The sequence below is a fragment of the Schistocerca piceifrons genome, chromosome 10, assembly GCF_021461385.2.
Source record: "Schistocerca piceifrons isolate TAMUIC-IGC-003096 chromosome 10, iqSchPice1.1, whole genome shotgun sequence".
Classification (NCBI taxonomy): Eukaryota; Metazoa; Arthropoda; class Insecta; order Orthoptera; family Acrididae; genus Schistocerca; species Schistocerca piceifrons.
The window spans coordinates 12,208,736-12,224,648 of NC_060147.1; the positions used below are offsets into that span (position 1 = coordinate 12,208,736).

General features: G+C 43.4%; 1 protein-coding gene across 2 annotated transcripts in view; it reads right to left on the minus strand.

Annotated features, from left to right (window-relative positions):
• The window catches only part of LOC124719115 (uridine phosphorylase 1), a 404,330-nt gene that overhangs the window by 127,536 nt on the left and 260,881 nt on the right, over positions 1–15,913 (minus strand). The window contains exon 1 of one of the 2 annotated variants that reach the window (XM_047244807.1): positions 2,367–2,580. The exons of the other annotated variant lie outside the window; for it this stretch is intronic. Within the exon in view, the coding sequence (XP_047100763.1) occupies positions 2,367–2,488 (122 nt within the window). The 5' untranslated portion in view covers positions 2,489–2,580. Of the gene's footprint in view, positions 1–2,366; positions 2,581–15,913 lie in introns of those variants that run through there. 2 annotated transcript variants of the gene reach the window in all.

Genomic DNA, 15,913 nt, shown 5'->3' on the forward strand with positions numbered 1-15,913 from the left:
TAGGCAATTTCCTGAAATTTCGCATGACAAAGATTTGCAACTGATTATAGTGTGTCAATGACTGACATGTGGTACAACCGTCTGTTATGCACTCCATGGTGGTCTTACGGAATATGTATGTAATCTATACGCCGTCGACTAAATGTTTCAACGTGATTCAGACGCAACGTCATATAAGTATCGGCGCGCGCGCAGGCGCACGCACACACGCACGCACACACACGCACGCACACACACACACACACACACACACAGGATGGTGGTTTGTAACAATCGGTACTTTAGCAATAGCGTACGCTGATTTTTATACCAGCTGAGGGCAGTGCAACATCATATTCCTTGCTATATATTGTTGTGACACCAACGAGAGTAATGTGGACGTTCCCCTCTTGGCAATGAGAAGAAACCATATTCTGATGAGAGTTTACACATGATTCTGATGGTGAAGAGACAAGTATATCCTACCAGGGCGATGCCCTCGGAGGTACCTTTATAATGAAAGAGTGACTACAGTTTCTAAAACAAACGATAGGCCCTAAAATCTGTGATATTTTGCTCGGCGACCGTATCCTAAATATTTCGATAGTCGACAGGAATTCGAGCTGATGTAAATTAATTTTTGCCTTTACGGAACACAGTGTTATATTTTTACGGCCAAAGCACAGTTCAAAGCAGGTGCGTCATAACAACATTTTTCCCACCCATGTTACTTATCATTTGGCGCCCCCACTCTGTTTTTCCTCTCGTACAGTTCCCGCAACCAATTATTGTGATAAAGCACTGTGTGTACAGATCTTACTCTTGGGCGCCCCTCTCACCTTGGCGCTCCCAGCGGCGGGTCGGTTGCTTGGGGCATTGAACCGGCGCCGCAATCACCTTTGCTGGTTGTTTATAAATTTCGTATCACGAAAAATTTCGAAAGACAAAAACACGTTTTGGGTGAAAATTAAAATACTAGTTTCTTTTAACCTGACCTTTCATCGGCAGTTTTGTTCGTGTAGCCCTGTGTATTTAAAATAAATAACTATGTGAGACCCACTGAAGATAAAACGACTGCGCCGTAACGTGTTAAGGACATAACAAATATTTAAAGACTTTTTTTTACTGCAGAATCAACTGCGAATGTAATTTCCTATGTCTTTGTCACAATATTTTTAATTACTTCCATTCCGTACGTTTCGGCCAACCAACTATCTTCGGATGTTTTACAAAAAAAATAGCATTAACCTTTCAGTAACATTTATTAAACGAAAAAAAGGAGAAAAAAACTTAAGCTAGAGAGGACCGGAACAATCCTCGTTGCCTTTTCGTCTCAATAATTGTACATATCATCATCATCATCATCATCATAATGTTATAGCGCAGCCCCCACCGTCTCCGTGATGACAAAAAAATGGTTCAAATGGCTCTGAGCACTATGGGACTCAACTGCTGAGGTCATTAGTCCCCTAGAACTTAGAACTAATTAAACCTAACTAACCTAAGGACATCACACACATCCATGCCCGAGGCAGGATTCAAACCTGCGACCGTAGCGGTCGCGCGGTTCCAGACTGAAGCGCCTAGAACCACTCGGCCACCCCGGCCTGCTCCGTGATGACAGAATGGCTTGTAGCGTAGCGTCAGGTCTATGTTAGGTTGTAAGGTGATAATTCGGTTTGAGAGTTGAAGCCAACGAATGTGAATGTCAAATTATGATTGTTGTGGTAACAGAGTGACCTGCAGCGTAACCTAATGTTTACTTTCGTCCCATATTTAACGCAACTTTTGTCGTAAAGACTAAAACTGCAAAGTAAAATCAGGAAATCTGTTTTAGATTATGGAAAAAATCTGGTGAGTATTTTGGTACATATTATTTACATAATTTTACATTGTAAATACATAACGAAAGGTGGAAGGGGGTCCAAAAAATGGCTCTAAGCACTATGGAACTTAACATCTGAGGTCATGAGTCCCCTAGAACTTAGAACTACTTAAACCTAACTAACCTAAGGACATCACACACATCCATGCCCGAGGCAGGATTCGAACCTGCGACCGTAGCAGCAGCGCGGTTCCGGACTGAAGCAAGGGGGTCCACTACTTTACTTTAATCCAGAGCTCTTCGAAGACTTTATGTCTAAGATTGCTACTCTACGTATATATTTTAACCGGCAAGCACGGAATCTGTACAATGAAATGATTACCTACATTACTATTATTCAAAACTGTTTTAGTAGGCTCATCGTCGAGACCAACCAAGTGAGTAACGCTGCGTATTCCGTTTACGAAGACAAGCAGGTCAGAGCGGAAGCTGATGTAAGCTGGCCGACGCGACGGCATGGCGACGAAAGCATGGCGCAGCGCTCCATAGAGCCTTAACTCACCTCGTGCGGTCTTCTTCCTCCTGCTGCTGCTGCGGTTGCTGTCGCTTTTCGGGCGTGAAGCCGTTGGCCGCGGCGCTGCCCGCGAATCCCACCATAGAGCCCACGACCCTGGTCGCAGCCATCGCGATTCGGACGCGCTGCCACACACGACAAAACACGGGACGAGACGTTAACACCCTCGGCTGCCTACCTGCGGCACGGAGCAGACAACACTGCGCCGATTGAGCACGCCAGGTCCGCGTCTAAAAACTGCACGCGGGACACTTCCCGAGCTTCCCCCACCACCGGCCCTTGGCGAGCCCCCTGCCCCCACCACCAAACCGCCCGCTACGTCAGCAGCTCTAGCAGCTGGGCCGGCGTTCCACGACAACGCCAACGGTCGCCACACAAAGGAATGCCTCACGATCACGAGAGCTGCGGTACAGGCGTGCATAGGGTTACCCCAAGCCTGCAATTTCGGCATCTGGCGTAGCATTCGCGCACACCTGCTAGTCTCCGCGCTTCTTATTTTTGGTAATTCTTTAGATTTTTGTTTTTCTCGGATATCAGTTTATATTCGTGTAGGTATGGTGTCCGTTCTATCGGGTCGGACATGCATGTCCGAAAGAACAGACGCGATAGGTATGTGCGCCTGACGACATACCGATCTTTCAGTGCAGATTACAGCTGGAGACATCGTCAGCTGTAAAATACACTACTGGCCATTGAAATTGCTACGCCAAGAAGAAATGCAGGTGATAAGCGGGTATTCATTGGACAAATATATTATACTAGAACTGACATGTGATTACATTTTCACGCAAATTGGGTGCATAGATCCTGAGAAATCAGTACCCAGAGCAACCAACTCTGGCCGTAATAACGGCCTTGATACGCCTGGGCATTTAGTCAGACAGAGCTCGGATGGCGTGTACAGGTACAGCTGCCCATGCAGCTTCAACACGATACCACAGCTCATCGAGAGTAGTGACTGGCGTATTGTGACGAGCCACCATTGACCAGACGTTTTCAGTTGGTGAGGGATCTGGAGAATGTGCTGGCCAGGGCAGCAGTCGAACATTTTCTGTGTTCAGAAAGGCCCGTACAGGACCTGCAACATGCTGAAATGTAGGGTTTCGCACGGATTGGATGAAGGCCAGAGCCACGGGTCGTAACACATCTGAAATGTAACGTCCCCTGTTCAAAGTACCGTCAGTGCGAACAAGAGGTGACCGAGACGTGTAAACCAATTTCACCCCATAGCATCACGCCGGGTGATACGCCAGTATGGCGATGACGAATACACGCTTCCAATGTGCGTTCACCGCGATTTCGCCAAACACGGATGCGACCATCGTGATGCTGTAAACGCAACCTCGATTCATCCGAAAAAATGACATTTTGCCATTCGTGCACCCAGGTTCGTCCTCGAGTAGATCATCGCAGGCGCTCCTGTCTGTGATGCAGCGTCGAGGGTAACCGCAGCCACGGTCTCCGAGCTGATAGTCCGTGCTGCTGCAAACGTCGTCGAACTGTTCGTGCAGATGATTGTTGTCTCGCAAACGCCCCCATCTGTTGACTCAGGGATCGAGGCGTGGCTGCACGATCCGTTACAGCCATGCGGATAAGACGCCTGTCATCTCGACTGCTAGTGATACGAGGCCGTTGGGATCCAGCACGACATTCCGTATTACCCTCCTGAACCCACCGATTCCATATTCTGCTAATAGTCACTGGATCTCGACCAACGCGAGCAGCAATGTCGATAAACCGCTATCGCGATAGGCTACAATCCGACCTTTATAAAAGTCGGAAACGTGATGGTACGCATTTCTCCTCCTTACACGAGGCATCGCAACAACGTTTCACCAGGCAACGCCGGTCAACTGCTGTTTGTGTATGAGAAATAGGTTGGAAACTTTCCTCATGTCAGCACGTTGTAGGTGTCTCCACCGGCGCCAACCTTGTGCGAATGCTCTGAAAAGCTAATCATTTGCGTATCACAGTATCTTCTTCCTATCGGTTAAATTTTGTGTCTGTAGCACGTCGTCTTCGTGGTGTAGCAATTTTAATGGCCACTAGTGTATCTAGACTGTACTATCCAGAACGATCTTAAGTGGAATGACCACATAAAACAGATAGTGGGAAAAGGAGATCCCAGACTCAGATTCATCGGAGGAAAAGGAAATATAACTCGTCCACGAAAGAAGTGGCTTATAAGGCGCTTAGTCGCCCGATTCTTGAGTGCTATTCATCTATCTGGGTCCTCAATCAGGTAGGACTGATAGAGGAGACAGAGAATATCCGACGAATAGCGGCGCGTTTCGTCACGGGATCGTTTAGCTGGCGAGAGAGCGTTACGGAGATGCTAAACAAACTCCACTGGCAGACATTACAAGAGAGGCGTTGTGCATCACGGAGAGATTTACTATTGATATTTCGGGACAGGACTTTTCAGAAGGAGTCGCCCAACTTACTACTTCTCCCCACACACATCTCACGTATCGACCACGAAGAGATAATTCGAGAGATTAGAGAAAGTACAGAGGCTTCTCGACAATCATTCTTCCCACGCACTATTCGCGAGTGGAAAGGGGTTGGAGGGATGATATAGTGGTACTGAAAGTACCCTCCGCCACACACCTGTTGGCTTGCGGAGTATGCTGTACATGTATATGTGATGTAGCTCTACAATACGGCAAGTCCGGGAAAGATGGACCACTCTGTTTCTTGAGCATAAAGTTTGTATGGTTTTTTAACGTTTTCTGACATCTGGAAGTATGTTCGTGTAGCGTGTCATCTAAAACTAAGTACAATATATTACTGCCACTAAAAATACGAGAGATATGATAATATGCATGAGTGGTCCCACCTGGCCGAAAGTCTCTGCGACTCAGCATCACCGCTATATGGTGAATGGCAACTTTTCACAATATTATTAGATTCCATCCTGGATTTTCCATTCTTCAGATAAATTACGATTTCTGTTTGGAATATGTTGTAATAAGTACAGAATAATACTATTAAAGAATTCAAATGGCTGTAAGCACTATGGGACTTAACATCTGAGGTCATCAGTCCGCTAGACTTAGAACTAATTGAATCTAACTAACCTAAGGACACCACACACATCCATGAGCGAGGCAGGATTCGAACCTGCGACCGTAGCAGCAGTCCGCTTACGGACTGAAGCGCCTAGAACCGCTCGACCACAGCGGCCGGCATTGAAAGGTTCAGCTGAGAACAGTTTTATCAGTTTATTATAAAGCTTCACTGAACATCAGCTTTTCTAACAAACTGTTGGTTTTGTTCAAACCTTTTGTAGGCCGTCGCTTAGAAGTAGTCTGTTTCGAAGTGGTCATCTTGGAAGTTTTAGCTTTCGTAGGTGTGGAGTAGTAGTTGAGTTTTGTTATTTGGGAAGCAAAATAACTGATGATGGTCGAATTAGAGAGGATATAAAATGGAGACTGGTGATGGCAAGGAAAGCGTTTCTGAAGAAGAGAAATTTGTTAACATCGAGTATACAACTAAGCGTCAGAAAGTCGTTTCTGGAAATATTTGTATGGAGTGTAGTCATGTACGGATGTGAAACATGGACGATAAATAGTTTGGAAAAGAAGAGAATAGAAGCTTTCGAAATGTGGTGCTAAAAGAATGCTGAAGATTAGATGGATAGAGCACATAACTAATGAGGAGGTACTGAATAGAATTGGGGAGAATTTGTGGTATAATTTGACTAGAAGAAGGGATCGGTTGGTAGGACATGTTCTGAGGCATCATGGGACCACCAAATTAGAATTGGAGGGCAGCTTGCAGGGTAAAAATCGTAAAGGAGACCAAGAGATGAATACACTAAGCAAATTCACAAGGATGTAGGTTGCAGTAGGCACTGGGAGATAAAGAAACTTGCACAGGGTAGAGTAGCATGGAGAGCTGCATCAAACCAGTCTCAGGACTGAAGAACGCAAAGGCAACAACAAACAACAACAGGTGTGGGGTCCGAAGCTGTGCCAGTGAAGGAATTTGATTTGCGCAGATGACTCTGCTCTTTTCATGTCCTTGGATTCATGAGGTCTTTTGATGGGTTTTGAAGTGTCTCGTTGGCCTTTGTGTGAGATTATGTTCTTCAGTTTGTTGGCATATGCGCATATTTCGACATGATCTGGAAGTACGGCAGTATTCAGCGGTATTATTCAACTTGACTTGAAGGCACATGTACCATTTAAAACGTTGGCTGACGTACCTCACGCTGAGATGAGCAGTTCTAGAAACTGCAGAGGGCTAATTTTCCTCGCTGGATTATTTTTCATAAAAGTACTGCAGACGTTGTAAAAATAGCTTTAGAGTTTATCTGAAAACGCGCGGCGCATGGGCTGCAACCAGCGGGATGTATGTGGTGGTAGATTCATTACAATAACGCCTTGTTCCTCACCCAACTCTTAGTATTTCCAAACAGCTTTTGTGAGACGTTTGTCCATCAAGTACAAGCAATACTTTACCAGCTGCTTTCCTATGCATGAAATGCGTTTCGAACTAATACACATTATGAAAAAACACGTGTTAATCAAACCTTTTTCAAAATGTAAATTACACTTAAAGTATCACCTCAGCTATATTTACGAGTAATTGTGGTTAATCTCTCGCAAGTGACATGGTCCATCTTAGCGAACTCGGTGGTCATTTTACGTTAGTTTCACGTCTACACATTTGTCACTCTTGCAGTGTAAAAAGCTGCATCAAACTGTGCAAAGTAACCCTTACGATTTAAATTAACTAACAATGAAAAATTTCCCCTTTCCAGAACTAACACGAAAATAACAGCAACACTTTTGCACGACATTCGTTCACAAAAGTGTTTGCTCACAAGTAGCGAGAGCCTCTGGTCCGTTCCACCCAGTGGTCCAACTCCCCCAGGATTACCCTGTTGTTCAACCTCTCACGGGAACACAGTACGGCTGCGAGCGAAGAGGAGTAATGGACAGGGGACACTACTCTATAGTAAGCGGTAAGTGGAGATGCGTACGACAAGCGGATAAGGTGACTCCTCACCTAAACGCACGACTTTAATAAGCGTGTGTCGTTAACGCGATTATACAGGGTGAAAAGCATTTAAACCGACAAAGTATGGAAGGTTGTAGAGGACATCAAAACAAATATTTTTCCCTAATGTTTTTCCCTATGAGGGTTATTTAAACCGGTGGAGGCCGTATTAAGCTCTTCAGTTGTTAAGAGGCCGTATTACGATCTACAGTTGTTAAAGGGCGTATTACGCTCTTCAGTTGTAGGAAACTGCTGTCCACCAGTGTAGTAGTGCATTGTCTCTGTTTACTAATAGAGCGATACACCTGGAGTGAGTACACTGATATGGTTGGTGCGTACTACGTAGCGCACCACAGCGGACGAGCTGCACAGCGGGTTTACCAACAGCAATATCCTAATCGCCGTATCCCGCATCATACGACCTTCGCTGCTGTGTACCAACGTCTGCGTGAGACCGGGTCATTTAGCAGATTACCTGGACAGGGACGCCGTCGCACGGTAAGAACGCTGCAATTTGAAGAAGCTGTCTTGCAGCATGTGGAGCGGGATCCTTCAATCAGCAGTCGTGCAATTGCACGTAACATGGGGACGAATCAGACGAATGTAAGAACAGTCCTTCGAGAGCAATTGTTGCGTGCATTTCACTTACAGCGTGTCCACAACCTGAAACCAGTTGATTATCCATCCAGAGCATAGTTTTCGCAGTAGTACCTGGAACAGTGTGAAAAGCATCCTACATTTCCATCCTCTGTGTTGTTTACCGATGAAGCAACGTTCGGGCGTGATGGAATTTTCAACATGCACAACTCGCATGTTTGGAGTGAGGATAACCCGCATGCCACAGTTACTAGCGCTCATCAAGTGCGATTCTTCGTTAATGTGTGGGACGGTGTTGTTGGGGACTGTTTAACTGGGCCGTATCTGCTACCTAGGCCATTAAATGGCAGGCACTATTACAATTTTCTCGCTAGAGCATTGCCAGAATTGCTGGAAAACGTCCCGCTCCCTACAAGACAACGCATGTTGTTCCAACATGACGGGGCGCCGGCACATTTCAGTCGTCGTATGCGTCGATTCCTGGACCGAAGGTTCCCAGACACGTGGATTGGTAGAGGTGGTCCTGTACCATGGCCTGCTCGATCCACACTTTTTTGTATGGGGAACAATTCAGGACACTCCTGATGTTTTTGCCAGTGTCAGACAGAACATGATCCGACAGTGTAACCTTTGGTTACGTGCCAATGGAGACATTTTTGAAAATCTACTGTAATTGAAATTTGGTTGTGTTAATGTGTTGTCTCTTGGTCGTTAAAAATGGAAAAGTGTTTGTTGGTTTAGTTAATTAGCTTCCAGAGAAATCTTCCTCTACCAGTTTAAATACTCCTCATAGGAAAAAATGACATTGGGGAAAAATATTTGTTTTGATGTCCCCTACAACCTCTCAGAGTTTGTCGGTTTCAATACTTTTCACCCTGTATTGTTAACAGGCAGGAACCACCTACATCTGTAAGCTCCGTCGTCTGATGTTACTGATTCACGATATTTATTTTTGCTAATTCTCGTTACTGTGGTTTCGTCAAACTGGGCATTGTCACCGGGTCTGCTGGGTGTAATGGTGACGAAGTTGCACGGCGCGAATTGTGATTTAGTCGTACTGATACACATTACAGCACTTACTAACGGTTTGCTCAACTGCTGCAAGGTCTCTTGGACGCTGACATTTACATCGGAATTTCCAACGGCCGAGCCAGGCTCCTGACACGTACCTGCCCAAGGTAATATTTATATACTCTTCAGGTACCGCTAATAGTCTTAACGTTTTCTCATATTCTCCTTGCCAGGACCGCACCTCCTCCCCGTAGAGGATTGTCCAGGAAATATTGCCTCGTCGCTATTGGACAGCATTTGGTACCTCATATTCTAGGAGCAGCCATTCACTTTTCAATCCTGTACCCACAGGGATCACAAGAGGCCTGCAACACCGATGATGCACATACAGGAGTCTTGTACAGTACAGCTACTCATTTATCGCGCCAAATTCTGTTAGTTTCCTCGAGTTACTGCTGTTTACGTAATTTTTCGCTAATTAGTGAAGACTACTCGGCACGATTCGGTGGAGCTGACAAGAGTCGCAAATATCAAGAAACGAAGAAAGCAGAATAAAAAGTAATGACCGTTACAGCCTTAACGCATCGGCTTCGAGAAATAGGTGAGGTTGTTAGATTTCTCTACAGTATCACATGATCTTCTGTCACTTCTACTCACTCTGCCTTCTGAAGAGAGGAATAATAGTGCAGTCATTCGAGGCGCAGCACACGTTCGGGTTAGAGAAGGACGGCAGATTATTATTACGCAATATTTACACTACTGACCATTAAAATTGCTACACCAAGAAGAAATGCAGATGATAAACGGGTATTCATTGGACAAATACATTGTACTAGAACTGACATGTGATTACATTTTCACGCAATTTGGGTGCATAATTACTGAGAAATCAGTACCCAAAACAACTACCTCTGGCCGTAATAACGACCTCGATACGCCTGGGCATTGAGTCGAACAGACCTTGGATGGCGTGTAGAGGTATAGCTGCCCATGCAGATTCAACACCATACCACAGTTCATCAAGAGTAGTGACTGGCGTATTATGACGAACCAGTTGCTCGGACACCATTGACCAGACGTTTTCACTTGGTGAGAGATCTGGAGAATGTGCTGGCCAGGGCAGCAGTCGAACATTTTCTGTGTGCAGAAAGGTCCGTACAGGACCTGCAACATGCGGTCGTGTATTATCCTGCTGAAATGTAGGGTTTCGCACGGATCGGATGAAGGCCAGAGCCACGTGTCGTAACACATCTCAAATGTAACGTTCACTGTTCAAAGTGCCGCCAGTGCGAACAAGAGGTGACCGAGAAGTGTAATCAATGGCACTCCATAGCATCACGCCGGGTGATATGCCAGTATGGCGATGACGAATACACGCTTCCAATGTGCGTTCACCGCGATGTCGTCAAACACGGATGCGACCATCATGATGCTGTAAACAGAACCTGGATTCATCCGAAAAATGACGTTTGCCATTCGTGCACCCAGGTTCGTCGTCGAGTACACCATCGCAGGCGCTCTTGTCTGTGATGCATCGTCAAGGGTAACTGCAGCTATGGTCTCCGAGCTGATAGTCCATGCAGCTGCAAACGTCGTCGAACTGTGCGTGCAGATGGTTGTTGTCTTGCAAACGTCCCCATCTGTTGACTCAGGGATCGAGACGTGGCTGCACGATCCGTTACAGCCGTGCGGATAAGATGCCTGTCATCTCGACTGCTAGTGATACGAGGCCGTTGGGATCCAGCACGGCGTTCCGTATTACCTTCCTGAACCCACCGATTCCATATTCCGCTAACAGTCATTGGATCTCGACGAATGCGAGCAGCAATGTCACGATACGATAAACCGCAATCGCGATAGCCTACAATCCGGCCTTTACCAAAGTCGGAAACGTGATGGTACGCATTTCTCCTCCTTACACGAGGCATCACAACAACGTTTTACCAGGCAACGCCGGTCAACTGCTGTTTGTGTATGAGAAATCGGTTGGAAACTTTCCTCATGTCAGCACGTTGTAGGTGTCGCCAACGGCGCCAACCTTGCGTGAATGCTCCGAAAAGCTAATCATTTGCATATCACAGCATCTTCTTCCTGTCGGTTAAATTTCGCGTCTGTAGCACGTCATCTTCGTGGTGTAGCAATTTTAATGGTCAGTAGTGTACTTTCGGAACGCCTGCATAGTGAACAAGTTGGCGCTTGACGATGTGGGACTCTTAATGTATTGCGATTGAGTTGCATGAATTTCAGGACGCAAGCAGAAATTGTGCAGACATTACCCGAATGGGACGGAAATAGATAGATGTGATGTATATTTAAAGACAAATGATTACGCTTTTGGAAAAACTGTATAATTTATTCCAGAGACTGTAGCTGTCCAGACCTTTTCCATCGACCACACACATTTCGCGTTCTTTTGTTATTTGTTAGTCATCAATAAGCAGAACCGCCCTGAGATAGATTTACCGAACATTTCCTTCAGTTTTTACGTTTGGAGCTGAAGACAATTCTGTTCCAGTCAACGAGATTCCAAGCCGAAGACGTGTCTGGAGAGGTCCCGAATAGCGGCGGGTTACCAACATGATTGTCGCCCGCTTCACGATCTGACAACCAAGAGCGGTTGGTCCGCGGTGCCACTTCGTTTCATAGCAGGAGGCCTTTCGTTGTCACCCTTACAGCACAGCGATACGTCGACGAATTCTGCGCTTCGTTTCGTTGCTCTTCATTGCAAGCCGTCCTGCGTTTGCATTTCAGGAAGATAATGCCCGTCCACACACCGGCGAGAGTTTCTACTGCTTCGTCCTACCATACCTTGGCCCGCAAGGCTTCAAAATCTCTCCCCAACTAAGAAGTTTTGAGCATTGTGGGCGGGGCCTTCCAACCATGTCAGAAATTTTACGATCTTACGTGCTAGTTTGACAGAATCTGCCACGATATCCTCTAGGAGGACGTACAAAAACTCTGTCGACAAATGTGAAGCCGAATAACTGCCTCCATAGGGGCCATAGATGCATTACTGACATAAATCATCCAGTTTTTCTGAAATCGCAGTCTTTTTTGTCTTAGAGTGTATTTGAGTGGACCAGGGGCTCTTTCGTAGTAGTATAAAATCGTAATCCACGGCGAGAACTAATTCAAAATGAAACGAGCGTACAGTATAATTTATAGTCTACATGCTCTATTTTCTGTGTATTGATCTACTATAATAACTGTTGCAGGAGGGAAATAGCTATTGTTCTGATTGAAATCTGACATGATCCTATGTGTGTATTGGGGCAACTGTTCCGAGAAAATTAAACTTATGCGCTCGCTCGACAGCTAACTTGATTTTATTTGTCAATTCTGAGAACTGCTACAGGTAAAATAAACGTTTCTTTTACTGTCATGACACCGTGCTCTTCAGTTTCCTCTGCTTTTGTGAACAACTATGTATCCGGCGTTTCTTGAACAGTCACAAACATAACTTCAAGTTCCATATTGTGCTTTCCACTATGATACGCATGAGAAATACTTAAACATCATTTACGAAACTGTATGGGTACATAAAGGGGAAAAAAAGCCTATGTGTAATTGTATCATTATTGAAATTGAATTAAATTTATTTTCCGAGTTATGAGTCAAATACTCCATGTTATCAAGTCAAAGCATTGTTTCATGGACAGGGACTCTAGCTCTTCTAGACGCGAAAAGAATTCCGAGTAGTTTTCTGTTTTAACACGAGGAGGATTTATTTCACTCTTTCTTGCCACAATTACGAGCCTTTTCCCAACCTGCTCTTGCGACGTGACAATGAACGTTTCATTGTGCTGTCACTTAAGCAGAACAGAATATAGTAATATCTAGGTTGTATTTATTTCGTAATACTTGATTTGTTTGATTCCCATGTTGATACAAGTAATTTTTCATATACTTCAGCAATTCTTTCAGAGGCCATAAGGGAGACAGGGAGCGAATTGCTTGGTGGTACAGCGACCACACGTATTACGTGCTCTTGCGTTATTTGTTCGTCATCAATAAGCAGAACCGCCCTGAGATAGATTTACCGAACATTTCTTTCAGTTTTTATGTACATCTTTTACGTAATAATTTTGTTAGGTTGATCGGTCAACTGTCGCTGGACAATGGCGTCGTCAGTCACTTCACTGACTTGATGTCACTGACCCACGAGACAGTACAGATGGTCCATTTGTATTTGACAGTTTCTTTTATCTAAAAATTTTGATCTGGTTCATGGTCATTGGAGGTTTCTCTTTCTTCTCACGGTGTTATGGTTATAAGAAAGTTCTTTAGGTTGATGTTCCCTTCCTGTAGTGAGAACTTTTATTTAAAACGTATCAGTCATTAAATAAGAAAGAGAAAGGGCTTCACAGCCCACTACCTGCTCTTTTTCCATTTACTTCTTCAGTTCTTTGTGGAAATTCCTGGAGCGAATTGATTTTCTCTCGGTCACGGCAGGAACTGACGTGCATTGCGCAATACAACCCTTACACGGCATATTGAACGAGCTTCAATATTTTCAAAGCTTGGAACGTCCCCTTTGAAAAATTTATACAAGACTGAGCTTAAACTGACACACAATATTTTTAGCGCAACGCAATCTGACTATCAAAGATCCCTGCAAAAGAATGGCCCTGAGTAACATTAAACTTATAGCTACAATGAGACTGCCTTTTCCGTAGCACAACAATACGTTACAGTACAGTACTTTCTTCATCATGGCAATAAGCGTAATAACTAAGATATCTATACGCAAAGCATTTCACTTTTGTTTATCATGAGGTAAGTACATTGACTTCTGCAGAACTTAGCTTTCGGAGGACGACAACTACGACACTTCCACAGAGATTATCTTACAACAAGACTCACAGTTTAGGGCTACAGTACATGTATTTGAGTGATTAATTTTATACTTAAAACATTTATTTTTAAAGGTTTTTGAATTACAAAGAAAGTTTTCCGTGATACATTTTATTCCATTGCTGTAATCTGTAACACCTGAGGGTATAATTACATTAATCCTCAGGGGGGTACACGCTTACTTTGTGTACCATGTGTTTGGCAAGCACAAGGAGCCCTAGCTAATATGGTATTTGCTTATACAACTTTACACATCGGTACCATATTTCTCTAACACAGAATTACACAGCTATCTGATCATTTAACAGAGAAAGAAACTTTTTTTTACTACATCAGTGACAGATGTTTACGTAATTACACAGTTGGATAACTTCACACTTATGAAACTGTATTTTGTCTGTACTTTGTAAACTGTTCATATTTTTTCGGAACCATTGTGATACTATGAGAGCTTTGAATGATGTATTTGGTATGAGATCATGATTTTTAAAGTAGGTTTGAGGTAGATGATGAAATGAGCAGAGAATATTTTTTTAGGGTTTGAAGTTATTGCAGAAAGCTACGACGTTTTTGACATTTGACTGAGGTGTTATGATATCAGTACGACGACGATGTGTATTATGTTGTTGAGGAATGTTTATTATGCTACGTATTTCTCATGATGAAATATTGAAGAAGTGTCGATGAATATGTATATGTATAATGAGGTAAGGAATAATGAATTGTGGTTAGGGACTCTGACTTGTGAAAAAAGGTTGTTGGAAACCAAGAATCGTACTTGAAGAGTTATGAAATGTATGTAAATGCGTGAATGTATCACAATGCCGGCGAAAATATTTTGGACACTGTTATATTGATAAGATTTTGTTTCTACACATTTGCAACGCAAATTCTCGAGTCGTGAAATTTTGTATATGAGACTGTCACAGTAGCGGAAACTGCTGTCGTAATTATTTCAGTAAGAAAGTTAAGTGACCACCTGCACGTAATGCGTCGTGGGCACCCAGCTGTGTCAGTCGCCGGGAGAACAAGTCATTAGTGAGTGCCTTTCAGAGGCAGAGGTAGAAAAGACAAAAAAAGGGGAGGCCATTATTCTCACTATTGACGTTCCTTTGTAGAAAGCATCGCAAAAACGACATGGTCGAACTTGAAAACATATGATTACACTGTGGAGCTCTTAATTTATGATATTTACTGAAATGCCTAATGAAATGACGAGAAATATTTTTATGTCTATACACCTGATTATGACTACTCTCTCTAGTTGAGAGATTTTTCTACTAACTTATGAAATGCCTCATGACTACTGAATGATGTTCTTATGCTTTGCTTTGTACATATTTTCATTTTTTTTAATATCTAGTTTCTAGCTGCACTGCAGCATTGGTTAAAATAAAATTTTATAGATGTACTAATATAAAAATTTTCTGTCTACAGATAGAGTAAATAATAATTTTTTTTAAAAAATGAGGGAGCACAAAAAGACATTTACCTTCACAGGAACTGCATTCATAATTTTCTTTTCAAGTACTTGGTAATTTATTTTTGTAGAATAAGTTGTGGTGCACCACTTTAATTACATAGACATTAAGATGTGAATATACATTTCCCTTGTCTGCATTGTTGTCTTTAGTGTAATATTTTTTTCTGCTTGAGCTTTGTCGTGTTTAGATATAATTTATTACCTTTGCTTCTGCTGTTTGCCAGGCGTAGTGTTACTGAATTTGACTTTGTATTACGCTGTTAAGCCAGTTTACTACGCATTTATTTTTCTTGTTTGCTGCACAGTGCCCTATATTAGTTGTAATATTGCAATTGCTTTGCCAGTTTGAACTTTTTGTCATTGATGTTTGTGTTAATTGTTTTGTGCTGCTGCATTGCCTTGTCCCTTAGTTTAGCATCTGAGCTCAGTAGATTTAAGTTAGCTTAAGATAGGGTAGGCTATATGTGAGAACGAGTTGTGATAAATTGGAAGAAATGCATTGAGAAGTTATATGAAAACGATTTGGGCCAAAATGAGTATTGTATAATGAGCCATAATTATTTTGAAAGAAATATGGTTAGAA